The sequence below is a fragment of the Papio anubis genome, chromosome 12 (genome assembly GCF_008728515.1).
Source record: "Papio anubis isolate 15944 chromosome 12, Panubis1.0, whole genome shotgun sequence".
NCBI classification, from domain to species: domain Eukaryota; kingdom Metazoa; phylum Chordata; class Mammalia; order Primates; family Cercopithecidae; genus Papio; species Papio anubis.
The window spans coordinates 106,560,994-106,581,761 of record NC_044987.1 but is presented as its reverse complement, the minus strand read 5'-3'; the positions used below and the strand labels follow the sequence as shown (position 1 = coordinate 106,581,761).

Here is a 20,768-nt window from a genome sequence, read left to right as displayed (position 1 = left end):
TCTGTGGTGATAAGATAGATAATAACTCTATTTTAATCTATTCATGACAAGTATTGTATAAATACTGACCAAAAACTTTCTACACTTTCTTCTCAATGATACTGAACTTTCCCCTGAGGAAGTCTCCATTAAGCTAGTTGACTTATAAATGTGTCTGATCAACAGCCTTATTTTATATGCTGTGAAAACCAAAAGCCTTATTTACTGGGTTTTTACATAAACCATATGTTTAATATGCATGTAGAAAACACTTCATGTTTCTCAAAGTGTCTATAACACTGGTTTTAGAAAATAATTTAGATAATGATAGATGATGATGATGATTAGATAGATGATAGACAACCATTTTATGAGAAATATCTAAACCAGTAAATAATGTTTTTCTAACACTTGCTGTAAGATATCAAATGCTAATCACTACTCTGTGTCATAATTGTAAATGAAATTATCATATAAATTTACTGAGTTTTTTTGAGTACCTAATGAGTTAAAAAATATGGGAGCATGTGTTGTACAGTGCTTGTATCAATATGGATAAAGTATCTGGAAGTCTTTGCTGAACATCTTTCGGTGCCGCTGAGATTATTCCACTGATGGGGATGGTCCATGGCTGCTATGTGACCATCTGCACTGCATGAAAATCATGACTCAATATAGGTGTGGCCATCTTGCTGGAATGGCATGTGCTGGAAGCTTTATCCAGGCACAGTTTAGATCCTCTCCCCAGTCTGACTTCCTTTCTATACTCCAAACCTCACAATGTGAATAGCTCATTCATGTGTGACTTAAACACTTTGTTGAAACTCCTCTGCATGGGTACTACTGATACACTTGGTCTCTTTGTTGCTGCCAGTGGTGGGTTCAACTGCCTGATGAACATCATCCTCTTGATGGTTTCTTAAGTGCTATCCTATATACTTTGATATCTCACAGCTTGGAGGAAAGATGCAAAGCTCTCTCTACCTGTGTCTCTCACACCACCATGGTCATCTAATTCTTTGTGTCTGTATACTTGTGTATCTGTGCCCAGTGACCCTTCCCCAGTCAAAAAAGCAGTGGCTGTGTTTTATACCATAACTCCTACGTTAAACCCTTTAGTCTAACCGTCAGAAATGCAGAGGTGAAAGTGCTTTGAGAAACCTCTGGGTCAAAAGATGACTTCAACAGAGAATACAAACATAAGATGATTTTACCCTTTCAATGGTGAAGAGAAAAGAATATAATATCTAAAACTAAGGGCCAAGTAAATGCTATATGTCAAAGATGATTCTGGTATACCAGCCATTTAAGCAAAGGTCCGTATAGAAAATTATTTATCATTATATAAATATATGTTAGATTTATTTATTGCCAATTTGGTTGTTAATCTTCAATGTACTATCAGAATTGCACAATAAAGTGGTCAGACAAAAACAAATTTAGCAAGTGTGATTATAGATAATTTACATTGTGCTATGGCTTCACAGCACTGGAATTTCTAAATCCAACTGGGCTCTGGGTAGGTTTCCCAGCGGAAGTGATACTTACGATGAGTTTAAAGGAGAAGTGAGAGAAGAGGCTGGAAAAGGGAATTCCATGAAAAGATATGCCATGTATAAACTCACTGAAGTATCACACTGAAGACTCACTTCAGGTAATATATATATTCATAGTGGGTAGAATGCATTATGTGTGCAAGGCTATAGACCAAATTTCTTTGTATTATTTACTAGGGCCACCACCTTATAATAATGATGCTTTTCCGCCGCCTTCCAATAACATGTTCCTAATTTCCATTTGTGACCTTAACTACAAGTACCTTAACATTCATATTTCTAGCAGCATTCAGCTCATGATGAAATATGTATTCTCTAAGACAACAGATGTTTTCTCCTCAGTTCCCCTCTTTCCTTTTTGAGCCTTCACCAGAATCACTTTTCAATGTCCATATTCCTACCCACAGTATCTTCAAGGCAACCCAGGCTCCTTCTATAATGCACTCTCAAACTCTGCAAGCATCTACCCATTACCCAGTTGCAAAGCCACTTCCACATTTTGAGATATTTATTGCAGCACTACCCCACTCCCAGTACCAAAAGCTGTATTATTTTGCTAGAACAGCTGCAACAAAGTAGTACAAACTGGGTGCCTTAAACAATAGAAATGTATCATCTCATAGCTCTAGATCTTAGAAATTCAAAATTAACATATTAACAATGTTGGTTCCTACAGAAGACTATAAGGGAAGGAGATCTTTCCAGGCTCTGTCCTTGGTTTATAGATAACCAACTATATGTTAATACAGCATACTCCTTGTATACAAGTCTGTATTCAAATTTCCGCTTCTATTAAGGACATCAATCATATTGTATTAGGGTCCACCTTAATCATCTTATTTTAACTTGTGTACCTCTGCAAAGACCCACCTCAAATAGGGTTATATTCTGAAGTACAAAGAGCTAGGGCCCCAAAATATGAATTTGTTGGGGGAACACAATGAAACAATAATTGTCATACAACACAATTTATGGTCCATAACTGTCACAGTTACAGAGATCTTACAGACCCACCGAAACCTTCTTCTTAGTGTCTTTACTTGAATATTTCTCCTTTCCGTAACTTGTAAATTCTGAAGCACTCTAAAATTGTATGTCTTTACTCCATTTCTTCCCTAATTTTCAAACTCATATCTGCAGCTATCTAACTGATACCTCCAAATAGACCTCAATTTAGGATTTATAAAAGCAAATTTTTAATTTTTCATAATATATCTATTCCTACCTAGGTTTTTTCTACCTAACTAGTGAAATGGTACTCCCTTTGTGTTATTGTTCAGACCAAATTTTAACAGTGTCCTTCACCCCTTATTCTTCTTACATTGTTTATTTATATACTTAATAAGTCCTGTTGACTCTTCCTCTATAATACATTACAAACTTGATCATTCTCACTATCCCCATTCGTTCCTGGTCTACTGCAATAGCCAGGTCTACCTACTTTCCTTTTGGCATTCGACAATCTATGTTCCTGAAGCAGCCCAAATGATCCTTTTTTTGTTCTTATATTATTCAGATCCTATTACTCCTTTGATCACAACCCCCATAGGATATTCCTATTATATACTCAATAAAATCCAATATCCCTACCTTGGCCTACAAGATCTTAGGCGACTGGGATCCAGGAAACTTATTCAGCTAATTTCCTACAATTTTCTATGTTTACCTGCTCAAGGCTTTTTACCATTCCTCAAACATTCGAAATGCTTTTGCATCTTTTTAGTTCTATCCATTCTTTTGCAGATGCCCATCTCAGTAATTATAAGCAGTTTACCTCTAAATGAATGGTAAATATTATAGAAATGTGTATTATAAGTTCAATCTTTCATTTATTCATTCAACCAACAAGTGTTAATTGAACACATACATTGTGTCATACCAATCAAATAAGATAGACTCCCAGGCATCACCAAGCATCCACTAACTCAATTCATCTCAGGATCTATGCCAGGGGTCATGTTATCAGAGGACTGAAGTCTTGATGCCATCTGAGAAATCACCTTTTCAACATGAGTCTCTACCTCTCTAGGTGGAGGCATAACTTTTTAGGATATATCACGGTTGCTGACTTAACTTTTCTATTTTTTAAATATACTCATGACAAGTATCATATAAAACCTAACCAGCAACTTTGCAACAGCAAAAGTTTTTCAACATTTCAATTCTTATAAAATCAAGTGATATAATTTCCTATGTAGTAAAAAAAATTCACACATCTGCAAAGCTTGGTTTCACTATCACCTGTTAAAATCTTACTTTTGGGAAGCTTATTTATGATTTGAAAACCATTTTACCTCACTCACAAAAAGCTGGAAGTCTCTCTTCAACCCAATATGCACAGAGAAGGCAAAAAGCTGGATCATTCCTTGAGGATATATTTGACATCATATGGCCATGTCTGTCCATTTTCTTCAGAGTTTCTAAGTATTTCAGAAAATTATGACTTGCACTGTAGAACTATTTTAAAGAAATTCCATGGTGCAAACAGAAAAATTAAAATTTTTCATGTTAGGATAATTTATTAAAAATACAAACAAATCCCATGTCTACGTAAAAAGACAGCAAGTAGCCTTTTTAAGAGGGAAATTTTTCTCTTGTAACTTCTTTTCTAGTAATTTCAATAAAGAATAACTGCCATTCCAACGTTTAGCTCATCTCACTCTCTTGTCTTCTTATGGCCAAGCATTCATGCTTGAAATTTGGAGAGGAAATTCTTGTGCCTTTTTTATATCATGTGGTAAGCCTTCTCCTTTAAACTCATCGAAAGTATCACTTCCGCTGGGAAACCTACCCAGAGCCCAGTTGGATTTAGAAGCTCCAAGGCTGTGAAGCCATAGCACAATGTAAACAAAACATCTTAATAAAACATCTTCTGAAATAATTAGCCCTTAAAAGGATAGTATCTTCTACCTGACAGGGGCAAATATTATTGAAGATTTTATACATTATAAGCACATTAATCTTGGAGTTCTAGAACTGGATTCTGTCCAAGACTGATTCTTGCTTAATTAAGTTCACCGGGACTTTCCACGTATTTTTAAAGAACATTTGCATGTAGAGATATTGTTAGATCAATCACATAACTAGGGTCAGAAAAATGTAACCAGGGAGAAAAAATAGCTTCACAACCGTTATAGTAGGATTGCCAACCAAGAATAAAATATCAGCCCAGCCACTTGTCCCTAAGAAGATGAATTTATCACATTTTCCCTACTTTGCGATAGCAATTTTTTTTAAATTTTATCTAATACTCCATTTTTTCTGCCTAAAAGTGTTGGTTTGGATATGTTTTTAAAATATTTTATTTATTATAATAATGATTTATCCATGTATTTATTATACTAAAAAATTGTTATGAGCATCTTTTTCACGCCAAGTTCTATACCATAAGCTTAAGATACAATAGTTAATGAAACAGGAAAAAAAAAAAAAAAAACAGCATAAAAGTCCTGCCTACATTAACTTTATGTCTTCTAAGAAAGTCAGGAGAACAATTTAATAAATTATAATCTGTGATCAGTATTTAAAATACTGAGTATTGTGATGAAAAACAAGAGTGCGATATTACTGTAAAGAAGGCAATCAGAGGTCTTTTTAAATGGTGATACTTAACTGAGGTCAAAGGACGAAACATTGCCCCATGGGAAGTATTGTTACATCTGCAAAGCTCCAATATTTAAAGAGCTGAGCAAGTGCAAGTCAATGGAAGGTCTTAGTTCCTGAAAGGAAGTGGAAAAGAGAACAGACAGAACAAACTGAGGTTGAGAGATGGACAAAAGCCAAGCCCTGCAGGGCAGTATAGATCTTGGTAAGGAATTTGTATTTCATTTAAAGTTCTTTTTAAATAAAGGTAAGGAAGGGGACTTCTAGTCTAGCATGTAAAGAGTTTAGAAGTCACCACTGTATCCTAACAATAAGTAAAAAGCTGAACAAACTAAAATATCAACAATTCATCTTAAATCCATCATAGAAGTGAACTCACAGCGCAAACCACTGTCCTCAAAATTGCAGAGACAGACAGGCAGATAGAGAGAATCTCACCTTCCCTGAGCAGAAACCCACAAGCAGAAACCCCACAGGAGCCAGTGGCAAGGAGGGTAGATGTAGGTAGTAAAACCTTGAACTTAATTGATGAAGTTCTTAATGTGGAAAAGCCTGAAAGATAAAAACTCTAGGGGAACTAGTCCAGGTCTGGTGGGGCGGGACAGGGCTGGGGGTCTCTCACACTTTCGTGAGTTTTAACTTCATGATCCCTACCTGATACTCACAGAAAATGTTAGAAAAAGTCCTGTCCATATGTTAAATAACATTTTTTAAAAATTTATCCAATGGGAAAAAAATCAAGTATTAGATAAAAGGAAAATAATTGCTATGGCAAAGTAGGGAAATACATGATAAATTCATCTTCCTGGAGATGGAGAAAAACATTTTTAAATATCCACAGTATTCTGTTCTTCTTAACAAGGTCTGCCCTCAGAAGAACCTATTGTTAGCCACACCCTAACTTGCTGGGGTTTTATTAGAGCCTAACCTGTTTGGAGTAAATGAAATACCCAATCATAGCCTTCTCTAAGGGCCTCTTATAAGGGTATTAATCCCATTTATAAGGGCTCCACCCTGATGGCCTAGTCTCTGCTCAGAGATTCCACCTCCTAATACCATTACATAGGGGGTTAGAATTTTAATACATGAATTTCAGGGTGACACAAACATTCAGTCTATAGCACCTTCCAAAACATAAAGCTCCAGGTCAGACAGGTTCACTGGTAAATTCTACCAAACATTTAAGATATTATACCATTTCTCTAAATCTCTTTTAGAAACTGGAAGAGGAAAGAAGTCTTCCTAACTCATTCAATGAAGCCAGCCTTACCCTATTCCCAAGAACAAAGACATTACAACAAAAGAAAACTTCAGACTAATATCCCTTATTAACATAGATACAAAAATCCTCAACAAAATATTAACAGATTAAATTCAACAATATGTAAAGAGAATTGTACACCAGGATCAACTGAGATTTAGTCCAGGTATTTTTGAATGTTGATTCCATCCTGCATATCTGGACTAAATCTCAGTAGATCCTGGTGTACAATTTAGTGTAGGTATGCAGGGTGGGATCAACATTCAAAAATCAATTAACATAATCCCTTGCACCAAATGTTAAAGGGAAATCAAATTACCATATTAATAGATGCAGAAAAAGCATCTGAAGAAAAAATCTAACACCTATTTTTTTTTTATGATTCTAAAAAGAAAATCTGTAAACTAAGAATCTACAAGTAGCATGACACTTATTGGTGAGAAACTTGAAGCTTTCCTACTAAGATGAGGAAAAAGGCAAGAATGTCTTTCCTCATCACTTCTTGTCAACATTGTCCTGGAAATCCTAGCTAATGTAATAAAACAAGAAAAAGAAATAAAAAGTATACTGACAGTAAGAAATAAAACTGTCAATGTCTGTAGATTACATGATCATATATGTAGAAAATTTTTTAAATCAACAAAAAAATACCAGAACTAATAATTAGAGCAGAGTGGCAGGATACAAGGTTAAGGCACAAAAGTCAATCACTTTTCTATATACCAGCGATGAACAAGTATAATCTAAAATTCAAAACACAATATAATTTACTTTAGCATTCTAAAAAAATGAAATACTTAGGTATAAATCTAACAAAATGTGTACAAGTGAGAAAAACTACAAAGCTCTAATTAACAAATCAAGGCCAGGCGCAGTTTTAATCCCAGCACTTTGGGAGGCTGAGGCAGGCAGATCACCTGAAGTCGGGAGTTTGAGACCAGCCTGACCAACATGGAGAAACCCCCTCTCCGCTAAGAAAAAATACAAAATTAGTCAGGCGTTGTAGCACATGCCTGTAATCCCAGCTACTCGGGAGGCTGAGGCAGGAGAATCACTTGAACCTGGGAGGCACAGGTTGCGGTGAGCCGAGATCACACCATTGCACTCCAGCCTGGATGACAAGAGTGAAACTCCGTCTCAAAGAAAAAAAAGGAAAAAACAAATCAAAAAACTAAATAAATGAAAAAATATTTCATATTCATGGACAGGAAGACTCAATATTATCAAGATGTCTATTCTTCCCAACTTGATCTATATATTCATTTTAATGCCAGTGCAAGGTATTTTGTAAATATTGACAAACTAATTCTAAAACTTATATGGAAAGGCAAAAAACCAAGAATAGCTAATGTGATACTGAGGGAAAGAACAAAGTTGGAGAACTCATACTACCCAACTTCAAGACTTACTATAGAGGTACAGCAATCAAGACAATGTAGCATTGGTGAAGAAATAGACAAATAGATCATACAATAGACAAATGATGTCAGACACTTTGGCAATTTCTTATAAAACTAAATGTATTGTTATCATGCAGTCAGGCGATTGGGATTTTTGATATTTACTCAAATAAGGTGAAAATTTATGCCCACCCAAAAACTCACACACAAATGTTTCTAGCAGCTTTATTCATAATTGCCAAAACTTGGAGGACATGAAGATGCTCTTTAGTAGGTAAGTAGATAAATAAAATGTGCGTATCCAGACAATGAAATACTATTCCGTACTAAAAAGAAATGAACTACCAAGCCATGAAAACACATGGAGAAAACAAAATACATATCACTGAGTGAAAATGCCCATTTGAAAAGGTTACATATTGTATATTTCCAACTATATGCCATTCTGGAAAAGGCAAAACTATGGAGACAGTAAAAATATCAGTGGATATTAGGGTTTATGGAGGAAGGAGGGATGAATAAGTGGAGCACAGAGGCTTTTTATTTTTAAGCTCTGGGATATATGTGCAGAACGTGCAGGTTTGTTACACAGGTATACATGTGCTATGGTGGTTTGCTGCACCCATCAACCCATCATCTAGGTTTTAAGCCCCATATGCATTAGGTATTTGTCCTAATGCTGTCCCTTCCCTTGCCCCCCATGGACTGAAAGGCTCCGGTGTGTGATGTTCCCCTCCCTGTGTTGTGTTCCTGTTTTCTCATTGTTCAACTCTCACTTATGAGTGAGAACATGTGGCGTTTGGTTTTCTGTTCCTGTGTTACTTTGCTCAGAATGATGGCTTCCAGTTTCATCCATGTCCCTGAAAAGGACATGAACTCATGTTTTTTTATGGCTGCATAGTATCCCATGGTGTATATGTGCCACATTTTCTTTATCCAGTCTATCATTGATGGGCATTTGGGTTGGTTCCAAGTCTTGAGCACAGAGGATTTTTAGGTTAGTTACTCTATTCTTCATGATACTGTAACAGTGGATACACGTCATTATGTATTTGTCCAAGCTCATAGAACATACGGTACCAAGAGCAAATCCTAGTGTAAACTAAGAACTTTGAGTTATACAGGTGTATCAATATAGGTTTATTGTTGTAAAAGTGTACCACTGTGGTGTGTGGAATGTTGATAGTAGAGGATACTATGCATGTGTAGGTACAGAAGTTATATAGGAACTCTTTGTACTACCTGCTCAAATTCTGTGACACTAAAAAATAAAATTTATTGTTTAAAACAACCACCACCTGACAAGCAATCAGGGAAAGGAAGCTCATACGTGCCTGAGGATAAGTGATTCTGGAGCCTACATTTGGAGCCAAGGTTCAGATAGAAAGATGAGACAATATGAAATGATTTTACCATTTTGGACATAGGTGACTACGGATTTTAAACAGGAATTTAAGTTGGAGACAGATTATCAGAGTTAGCCTTCTTACTTACAATGTTATAACTTTAAAAAGTTATTTTGAGTATCTATAAGTCTCATTGCTTCCCTAAAATGAAGAGAATATATAATTCATGATGTTACAATGATAGTATGATATAAGGTGTGTAAAGTGCTTACACAGTGCCTAATACACAATAGTGAACAATATATTTTTTGGTTTATTTAAAAAACAATGAGAGTACTAATTAGTTTCAACCCAGCTTTCCTTCTGAAATCAGAGATTGGGTGTCTTCAGCATGGTAGGTCATAGACAAATGAAAAGGTATTTCATGTTCAAGGATAGAAAAAATCAATATTGCTAAAAAGTCCATACCATCCAAAGTGATATACAGATTCAATGTAACCTGTACCATTGTAATCATGTAAAAATTCCAGTGACATTTTTTAAAGTTTAGACTTTTTTAAATAAATAAATAAAATTCAAATGGAACCACAGAAGACTTCAAGTAGCCAAAGCAATCTTGAGGGAAAAGAACTTGGAGGCATCACACTTCCTTATTAAAAATTATGTCACAAAGCGCCTGGGTGTGGTGGCTCACACCTATAATCCCAGCACTTTGGAAGTCTGAGGCAGGTGCATCACTTGAGACCAAGAGTTTGAGACCAGCCTGACTAATACGGTAAAACCTCTTCTCTACTAAAAAAAATACAAAAATTAGCCAGGTGTAGTGGCGCACACCTGTAATCCTAACTACTTGGGAGGCTGAGACTCAAGAATCTCTTGAACCTGGGAGGTGCAGGCTGCAGTCAGCCATGATTACATCACTGCACTCCAGCCTGGGTGACAGAGCAAGACTCTGTTTCAAAGAAAATAAAATAAAATAAATAAAAAATAAAAATTATGTCACAAAGCTATTATCATCAAATCAGTATGGTTATAAAAACAGTATGGACATAAAAACAGACACATAGACCAAAGGAATGGAATAGAAAGTCTAGAAATAAGCCCATGCATATACGGTTTTCTTCTTCTTTTTTTTTTTTTTTTTTTTTTTTTCTGAGACAGAGTCTCGCTCTGTCACCCAGGCTGGAGTGCAGTGGCCGGATCTCAGCTCACTGCAAGCTCCGCCTCCTGGGTTTACACCATTCTCCTGCCTCAGCCTTCTGAGTAGCTGGGACTACAGGTGCCCGCCACCTCACCCGGTAGTTTTTTGTATTTTTTAGTAGAGACGGGGTTTCACCGGGTTAGCCAGGATGGTCTCGACCTCCTCTGGAGGTTTCATCCCAGAGAGGCAGCGACCTGATGCCAGTCAGAGGTCTTCACATGGAGTCTGTCCAGCCTGTTGGAATCTCAGTCATTGGGCATGGGGTCAGGGACCCACTTGAGAGACAGTCAGTCCCTTAGCACAACTGGTGCACTGTGTGGGAGAATCCCTTTGTCAGGATCAGCCATTCTCTTCCGAGCCAACAGGCAGGAAAGTGAAGTCGGCTGAACCAAAATACAACCATCCCTCACCCAGGTGCTGTCCCAGGGGAATGAGTTTTGTCTGTAAGCATGGCTGGAGCTCCTGTATTTCTGTAGGGAATGCCTGTCCAGTGATAGAGGAATCCTAAAGAAGCAGTCTGGCCTAGCCACTTTGCTATATTGTGAAGGTGAATTGATCAAGTAAGCCTCCCAGTCTCCTTAGCACTGTCAGGGGAGAAAACTGCCCACCAAAGCACAGTAATGAGTGGCTGCCTCCCAACAAACTTGATCATCAGACCAGCTCCAGACTGCTGTGCAGCGGTAAATTTCAGACCGGTGGTGCTGACTGGAGGCCATGGGAGGACTGCCAGATGAGACTTCTTGGCTTCTGGCTGGCCCCTTTCCAGGGAGTGGATGGTTGTCCTCTCTTCACTGGGTTCCATGTGCCCACTGTTTTCCTCCTGTAGCTCAGTGCCTACCCAAACAGCTGCCCAGTTTTGTGCTTGAAATCCAGGGCCCTGGTGGTGTAGGTTCACAAGGGAATCTCCTGATCTCTGGATTGCAAAAATCTGGGGAAAAGCATAGTACCCTGGTTAGGTAACACAGTCCCTCACCACTACTCTTGACTGGGGGAGGGAGGTCCCCTGCCTCTGTCCACCTCGTGGGTGAAATGATGCCCCACTCTGCTTCTGCTCACTCTCAGTGGGTCGCACCCACTGCCTAACCAGTCCCAGTGAGATGAACTGCATACCTCAGTTGGAAATGCAATCACCTGCCTTCTGTGATGGCCTTGATGGGAGCTGCAGACCAGAGCTGTTTTTATTTGGCCATCTTGGCCCCTCCCCTCATTTTAACATTTTGTATAGTTCTAGCTGAGTAGTGGCAAATTCTCTCAGCATTTGTTTGTCTGAAATAGACTATCTTTTCTACATTTATGAAGCTTAGCTTTGCTGGATACAAAATCCTTGGCTGACAATTATTTTGTTTTATGAGGCTGAAGATAGGACCCCAATCCCTTCTGGCTTGCAAGGTTTCTACTGATTCTAATTGCCTCAGCCTTTCCTCTTTGTTCCTAACCATCTCCTGGCATCTCGAGTTTGTAGATATCACTAGCTATCCTTTCTGTGTGGTTATTCTCTATGTTTTTGCTCCTCTGTATTGCTGCAGATTCTTTAATGGGCCCTTGAGCCCTCTCAGAGCTATTTTGGTTTGTGGATAGCACTCTCTCTCTCTCTCTCTCTCTCTCTGTATATATATATATATATATATATATATATACATAAATTTTTTTTTTGGTGATGGGGATGAAGGCTAGTATCTTTCTTACTCCATAATCTTGGTCGTATCTCATAAAACTTTCTTATATCTCATAATCTATGTCTTTGCAGAGCCCGCCAGCCACTTTGTCAGTCATTGGGGCAGATAATCCATGGGTGCCAAGAACAACGTGACTGAGTTTGTTTTATTTGGCCTTTTTGAGAGCAGAGAGATGCAGCATGCATGCTTTGCGGTATTCTTCCTCTTTCATGTGCTCACTGTCCTGGGGAACCTTCTGGTTATCATCACCATCAATGCTAGCAAGACTCTGAAGTCTCCCATGTATTTCTTCCTGAACCACTTGTCTTTTGCTGACGTATGTTATCCATCTGCTACCATACCCAAGATGATTGCTGATACTTTTGTGGAGCATAAGATCATCTCCTTCAATGGCTGCATGACCCAGCTCTTTTCTGCCCACTTCTTTGGTGGCACTGAGATCTTCCTCCTTACAGCCATGGCTTATGACCGCTATGTGGCCATCTGTAGGCCCCTGCACTACACAGCCATCATGGATCACCAGAAGTGTGGCCTGCTAGCGGGGGCCTCCTGGTTAGCTGGCTTCCTGCATTCCATCCTGCAGACCCTCCTCACGGTTCAGCTGCCTTTTTGTGGGCCCAATGAGATAGACAACTTCTTCTGTGATGTTCATCCCCTGCTCAAGTTGGCCTGTGCAGACACCTACATGGTGGGTCTCATTGTGGTGGCCAACAGTGGTATGATTTCTTTAGTCTCCTTCTTTATCCTTCTCATTTCCTATGTTATCATCTTACTGAAGCTAAGAAACCAGTCATCTGAGGGCCGGCGTAAGGCTCTCTCCACGTGTGGCTCACACATAATCACTGTCCTTTTGGTTCTCATGCCCCCCATGTTCATGTACATTCGTCCCTCCACCACCCTGGCTGCTGACAAACTTATCATCCTCTTTAACATTGTGATGCCACCTTTGCTGAACCCTTTGATCTATACACTAAGGAACAATGAGGCGAAAAATGCCATGAGGAAGCTGTTTAGCATCAAGAAGAGCTTAGGGGAGAAGTGACACTCCAGAGAATCTCAATCCAGCCAGGAAATTGGGAGACTTTCCATCTTGTAGCATCTAACACAGCCTTTGTATTTCCAGTCTGATGTTTGCAATGGCAATTATCCTCCTAGCTCTTGTTGTTATAATAACCCCACATATTCTTTCAATCCTTTATTCATTAAATATTTGTTGAATGTTTACAGTGAGTGAGAATACAAATGAAAGTAAGATATAGTCTTTCCCTCAAGGAGAGTAGAGTCCAGAAGGTTCTTAGTGTGATATTTAAGAGCTCATTCAAGAAACTTGTGAGGGCCTGTGAATGAGGGAGTGTCTGGGAAGTCCAGGTATCTCATTGATAAATGAATAAAATCACTACATAATTCATTTGTGTTGGCTAACACAGTGCTCAGTGAAATTCATTTTTCTTTTAAGAGTAAAGAGCTACTTTACTCTTATCCGTCCATACTCTCAGCAGGCTGATAAATAAGTAAATAAATAATGTGGAGCGGTCAAGGGATTTACTCAAACTTATACTTTAACTCCAGAGCAGGGTGAGGACTAGAACACAGGTCCCTAAGTCAGCTTTCAGGGCTTTTCCCACCTCAGGACCTCTTGATAAAGTGTGACAAAATGGACACCAAGCAGGAATGACCAGGAACTTTTGAAGGACCAAGGAATGATGGTGATGATGACTTGGGATGATGAAGAGAAGAGCCAGGAAGAACAAATTGTCAGCACTTCTTTCAGGGGTGCTGATTATTCTCTCCAGCCCAACAGCGGACTGCAGCCCTCTTTAACCCCTGTTGCTTTGCTCCATTTTGCCGCTAGAGGGAGCCAAGTTTGTACAGGATGCAATTAGAAGAGCCGGATTAGGTATCTCTTTTTTTTTTTTGAGACGGAGTCTCGCTCTGTAGCCCAGGCTGGAGTGCAGTGGCCGGATCTCAGCTCACTGCAAGCTCCGCCTCCCGGGTTCACGCCATTCTCCTGCCTCAGCCTCCCGAGTAGCTGGGATTACAGGCGCCCGCCACCTCGCCCGGCTAGTTTTTTGTATTTTTTAGTAGAGACGGGGTTTCACCATGTTAACCAGGATGGTCTTGATCTCCTGACGTCGTGATCCGCCCGTCTCGGCCTCCCAAAGTGCTGGGATTACAGGCTTGAGCCACCGCGCCCGGCCTGGATTAGGTATCTCTTAAACTATGGGTCAGTTAACCTCATTGGGCCTCAATTTCCGTATTTACAGAAGGAGACATTGATAATACCAGCTTCAGAAGGCTGTGAGAGGACCTATAAGACTTTGTAAAGACCTACATCAAAGTCTGTTGTTCAATGGTGGCTGCCAGCTGTTTTTAAATAATATCTTCGATTCCCCTTTCTCTTCCTATTCACCCCTTGATCCCTGCCTTTCCCTCAAAGCCCTTGTAACCAAACTATCAGATTATTTCATTTACTCCAAAAGTGTTTATTGAACACTCAGCATTTGCTGGGTGATATTCCTGGGGCTAGAAATACAGCACAAAAGAAAGCAGGCAAAACTCCTTGTTCTCATGGAGTTTGTATTTTAATGTGTGATAAAAGCTGACCCTTACTGAATTCTTCCAATCTGCAGACACTCTTCTAAATGTTTTAATTGTATTAACTTCTTTAATCCTTTCAACAACTTAATGAATGAGGTATAATCGCCAGGAATGTGATGAGGGTTGGGTGAGAGTGGTGGTAGTAAGGAGAACTCATTAGTACCGTCTGATGCTGAACTAACACAAATGCAAATGTTGATCTTGATTATGGAAAAATAATAGCAATAAAATAGTGGTTGACACCTTGAAAGCATAATATTCTCAGAATTTTTCACGCACCAGCTTAATCTGTGTTGAATAAATAATCCCCTTATAAAACTCCTTGGAACATGTGGGAACATGAATGGTTATTCAGGTTTAAAGATAAGCGGAGATACAGACAGGCTAAACTGTGTACATAGGCCACACACAAAGACTTCTGATTGCTAGTTTAATGCTCTTTCACTACTGCTTTCATACAGTATTTTAAAGTAGAATGATAGTGGTATGTATGTCTTACATATGTATGCAGGCATGCATGTATGTATATATATTCATGTAGATGAAGACAGGTATATATGGCACAATCTCAGCTCACTGCAACCTCCACCTCCCAGGCTCAATTCTCCTGCCTCAGCCTCCCTAGTAGCTGGGACTACAGGCACATGCCACCAACATCCTGCTAATTTTTGTAGTTTTAGTAGAGACGGGGTTTTACCATGTTGGCCAGGCTGGTCCTGAACTCCTGACCTCAAGTGATCTGCCTGCCTCAGCCTCCCAAAATGCTGGTATTACAGGGGTGAGTCACCATGCCTGGCCTCTACTCTTTTCTTTGAGGAAATTGAAGCACTTACATCATGGATTTGTCAGATCAGAGGTGACTGGAGAGCAGTTCCTCAGGAATCCCACTCTTTGCCTTGACTTCTGTTTACAGAAGATTGACCAACTCAGGGGCCATTTTAGGGTGTGGAATCATAGGTGTGCCTGATGTTGCAGATGTTTCTTCCTGCTTCATGCTGGGGTGAGGGAAAAGGGAGAAATTGGGTTGGAGGAAGTAGATCATGTATTTCAGGGGAAAAAAGTCCTCCTAGTTTCAGCTACAAGTGAGAAGACTGGGTAAATACTACAGGAGGAGCTGCCTAAGGTATGAGAACTTGGCGTTAAGAGAAGAGGCTGCTGTATGATACCGTGGAAATTACACTAGATGGAAAGTCAGGAAACAGGTTCCAGTTGCAGGGCCATCCCCACCTCCATCCAAGTTCTCAGGGCTCCCATTTCCTGATGCATACAATTAAGGAGATTGTTTCGAATCTGTAAGGACCTTCAGCTCAGATATCCTATGATTCTATTTTGTTCAGGAATATGGATTACGTGAAATCTGGGTCAATCTTATTTTTTCCTCATTTTATTCACATATTTCCTTAGAATTATTTTTAGGTGATTTTATAAAAAGAAAATATTGCATATAGTTACCATAGATTTATGGACTTGACACAATTATCACAAGAGGGAAAAACATCAAATGAAGAAGATTTAATTGTATTTTTCACTACTCTTCCTCTCGAAGAGACAACTCCATGTTAATGTTCCTACTACAGGTATTCTGAAAGTTACCAGTAGATGAAGCTCATTGACTGTTCATTCAGCCACTCTGTCAGTACATTTCCCCTTCAGTACTGAGTTTTCCTGGAGGACTTCTTAGTTATAAACACAAACAAGATGTAATTGTTATTATACATTTACTTATTCTGCTGTGGTTGGAGAGAGAGCAGAGAAAGGATGTGGTGGTAGGTATGGCATTGGGGAAGGGACTATGAACTCCTCCTTCTTGGAAGGTGAAAGTGTCCACAGTGAAGGCAGAAAAGGAAGGTAGGCTAGAGGTGAGAGGGCACCCCATGGCTGATTTCCTTCATAAAAGATTTAAAAATATTATTAGTTAAAAATTTTTGATACAAATAATATATGTATTATTTAATATATGTAATATGTAATAAATAATAAAATTATATATTAATATGTTATAAAACATAATTATTCATAATTATTTAATGATCATCTATGAACTTATTATCAATTTAAGAACATTCCTAATAACTTGTGTCATATGTGTCTTCTCTATTCTATTTCTTTGCCTTCACAGTGATAACTAATATTCTCGTTTGGTTTACGACTTCCTTACTTTATGAAAATAGCTTTAACATATGTGTATATATACCTAACCCATATATTGCTTAATTTTTCTTATTTATAATTTTATAAAAATGGTGTTATACATTTGTAGTCTTCTGATTTGCTATCTTTACTTAACATATTTCAAAAATATTTCAAAAACATAATATTTCATCCTTGTTGTTGCATGTAATTGTATTTCATCATTTTTACTATTGCACAAGATTTCATTGGGTGAATATGCCATAATTATTTTACTACTCTTTTTTAAATATACCTTGGTTGTTTCCATATTCAGCTGTATGAGGGCTGTTAGGAGCATTCTTGTCTGTGTGGAAAAGTTTTCCTGGGGCATATACCCAGGGACTGAATTGCTATGTTGAAAGGTATGCAAATGTTCGACTTTTCCAAAAATATGCCAAATTGCTTTTGAAAGCAGTTGTACCAATATTCACTCCCTACAGCAATGTATAGGAGATTCTCATGAGGTACATTCTTGTCAACACATGGCACAGCCAAAACTTCGTAACATTTTTGCCAATCTTGATGGTACCCACTTCACTGTTGTTGCCTTGTTCTTTGTACCTTGTATATTTACTTATATGCATCTATTTTCTACTTTATCTATAGACAAAAGCATGGCATTATTTTACGTATTTTACAGTATTCTGACACCTATGTTGAATCCACTCATCTATACTCTGAGAAATGAAGAGGTAAAAAAATGCCATGAGAAAGCTCTTTACATGGTAAGAAACTGCAGGTGGATAATGAGTGGTAAAGCAGGAAATCAAAATAAATTTATTTTTGTAAGTGAAACAAACCAAGCCTTACTTTTTTCTATCATGTATAATTGTATTCCATCTTAAGCATTAGTTCATCTTCACTGACTTTTTTTTTTTTTTTGATATGGAGTCTCAAAAAAAAAATCACGCAGGCTGGAGTGCAGTGGCACGATCTCAGCTCACTGCAACCTCCACCTCCTGGGTTCAAGTGATTCTTGTGCTACAGCCTCCTGTGTAGCTGAGATTACAGGCACCCGTCACCATGTCCAGCTCATTTTGGTATTTTTCGTAGAGATGGAGTTTTTCCATGTTGGCCAGGCTGGTCTTGAACTCCTGGCCTCAAGTGATCTGCCCACCTCGGCCTTCCAAAGTGCTGGGATTACAGGCATGAGCCACCATGTCCAGCCTTCATTGACTTTTATTATTTATTTAGTATTTTCACTTGAATTGCATAATTTGATTATAAAACTACTATATGAAATATACATGGTATGAATGATTATTATTCCTATATTAGAAATGAGGAAACTGTTCACTGATGTGGTTAGTCAATTAATCAAGATTATCTAGTTTTGAAATGCCTAAACCGAAGTTTAAAATGAGTTATTTTTGATCCATCATCCAGATCTTTAAGGAGCAATCCATATTGACATCATTTGAGTCTGTGTGATAATTAATTGAGTTGTAGAAACACGAGGCAAAATGTTACTTAACATTTAGCCATATATAGCAGGCTCTTCTGTATCCAGGTCTGGCTTCTGTTTCTTTTTGTCACTCTGTGACATCAGCAATATCGCTGATACACTATAGCAGAGAGGTTAGGAGTTTGGCTCTGGAGACAGAGCAATCTGAGTTTGAATCTTATTTTCTTTCGTTAATTTTTAAAAAGTTCCAGGGTACATGTGCAGGATGTGCAGGTTTGTTACATAGGTAAATGTGTGCCATGGTGGTTTGCTGCACCTATCAACCCATCACCAAGGTATTAAGCCCAGTGTGCATTAGCTCTTTTCTCTAATACTCTCCCTCCCCACCCTCCCCTGACAGGCCCCAGTGAGTGTTGTTCCCCTCCCTTTGTCCACGTGTTCTCATTGTTCAGCTCCCACTTATAAGTGAGAACATGCGGTGTTTGGTTTTCTGTTCCTGAGTTAGTTTGCTGAGGATAATGGCTTCCAGCTCCATCCACGTTCCTGCAAAGAACATGATCTCGTTCCTTTTTATGGCTGCATAGTATTGAATCTATTTTCTATGCTTGCTAGTGGCATGACCTTGAGTAAAGTGATGAGATTTCTAGAAACCTCTGATGCCTGTGTTTAAAATAAAAGTAAAGATATTTTAGATTCCACGTATAAGTGAGGTCATGCAGTATTTGTCTATCTGTGTCTCACTTACTTCACTTAGCATAATGTCTTCCAGGTCCATATACCTTGCCACAAATGACAGAATTTCTTTCTTTTTCAAGGCATCACCTATATACCTCAATAAAGCTGGGGAAATAAAAGGTAATGATAATACACATCTCAAAGTGTTATTGTGACAATTAGATTAGATAATCTCTCTAAAGTTCTTAATGCAGTTTCTGGCACGTGGTGAACTCCTAACATGCTTATTTGAAATTACCATGTCTACCTCAACCCTTTCCTAACCTTCTATAAAGAAATTGCTTTCTTTTGTTTTTCTATCTCTTTTAGGCTTGAAATACATGCTGCCTTTAGAGTAATTTTTGTTGTTGTTGAGTAATACAACATGGCATTTCTTCTTATTTTACCTAAGCCTTCTCATTATAAATTCTGGAATCTAAAATGTAGGTCCACTTTCATTCCATCTTTTCCCTAGTTTTACAAACTCCACCATATCCCTTCCAAAGCTTCACCTTTTAAGATTGTAGGCTCCCATAATTTATATTAAACTTACCCTCTGTTGGACAAATAGTCTGTAATTCCTCATGTTATAACATATTCACTTTTTATACTAAGAAAAAACAACCTAGAAATTCATATGAAAAGAAATTTCTTTGTTATAGGAAGAAATATTCAAAATTAATCTCTGAGACGCCATCATCCTAAGTGAACTAGCGCAGGAACAGAAAACCAAAACCACACTTTCTCACTTATCGATGGGAGCTAAACGCTGAATACACATGGCCACAAAGGAGAGAACAACAGACACCAAGGCCTACTAGAGGGTAGAGGGTGGAAGGAGGGTGAGGATTGAAAAGCCACCTATTGGATACTATGCCATGCTTATTACCTGGGTGATGAAATAATCTGTACACCAAACCCCCACAATACCTATTTAACAAACCTGCACATGTACCCCTGAATCTAAACTAAAAGTTAAAAAAGTCACAAAAAGCACAAAATTCATCTCCAAGAAATTAGTTTCCACAACATTTGGGAGATTATCAGGAAATATTTCTTGTTTCATCCCCATAACTCTGTCTAATAAAAAATGACAATTGCACAATTTTTGGCCAAAGAAATATTGCCTTCTTTCACTTTGTCACATTTTGGGAAGCTAATTAATAATAGTTAGCTATCATTGAGACCTTGAATTCTGCACCCATTCATTTCTGCTGTTAGATGATAAAGGTATTATTTAATTAACTAAGAAATATGAAATCACCATGAGGATCGCTAAAAAATAGCGTGTCTTTTGGCCAGCTTGCTACTATTTTATCTCAAAAGACTTTTTAGAAAAGCACACTTATTTTAGTTATAATTTAAAGTACCCTGATTTTCGGTACAGTTAAAATATCAAATAGCAAAAAGACTAATACTAGTGCACCCCTATTTTTATTGTCCAAATTATGATGAACGACATCCCCATTACCTTATAAATATTGCTTACTTATGAAAAATTTCAACTTGCTAGATTAAACACATGGGTAAATATTCTGAATAGTTTTCTAGTAATTAAAAATTATTACTAATCTTGTTTACAAAGATAGTTGTATATTCATTTTAGAGACCATGTAAAATGTCTTTCCTTCATAATCCATATTTGTTTTAGCAAATTTAGAAAATAAGAAAATAAAGATGGTCAACATACATCTTCCAACACACTTGTATAAATCGACTTTTTAGCCCATTACCTAGAGATAATCACTATCAACATTTTGGTAGATATTCTTCTAGTCCTCATCACCTTTTCTTCTTCTTTTCCTCCCATTCTTTCTCCTCTTCCACCCTTTTCTTTTCTATTTCCCTCTCCCTCTC

General features: G+C 38.1%; 1 protein-coding gene across 1 annotated transcript; it reads left to right on the top strand.

Annotated features, from left to right (window-relative positions):
* The first annotated feature begins 11,959 nt into the window (after window positions 1-11,959).
* Window positions 11,960-13,976, top strand: LOC101009479 (olfactory receptor 4S1). The gene has a single exon (XM_003909897.3). The coding sequence runs from the start codon at window positions 12,135-12,137 to the stop codon at window positions 13,062-13,064; it is 930 nt and encodes a 309-aa protein (XP_003909946.2). The 5' UTR covers window positions 11,960-12,134; the 3' UTR covers window positions 13,065-13,976.
* Window positions 13,977-20,768: the final 6,792 nt, after the last annotated feature.

Coding starts and splice junctions, on each gene's coding strand:
- LOC101009479 (XM_003909897.3), top strand. CDS start 12,135: ATGGGTGCCAAGAACAACGTGACTGAGTTTGTTTTATTTGGCCTTTTT.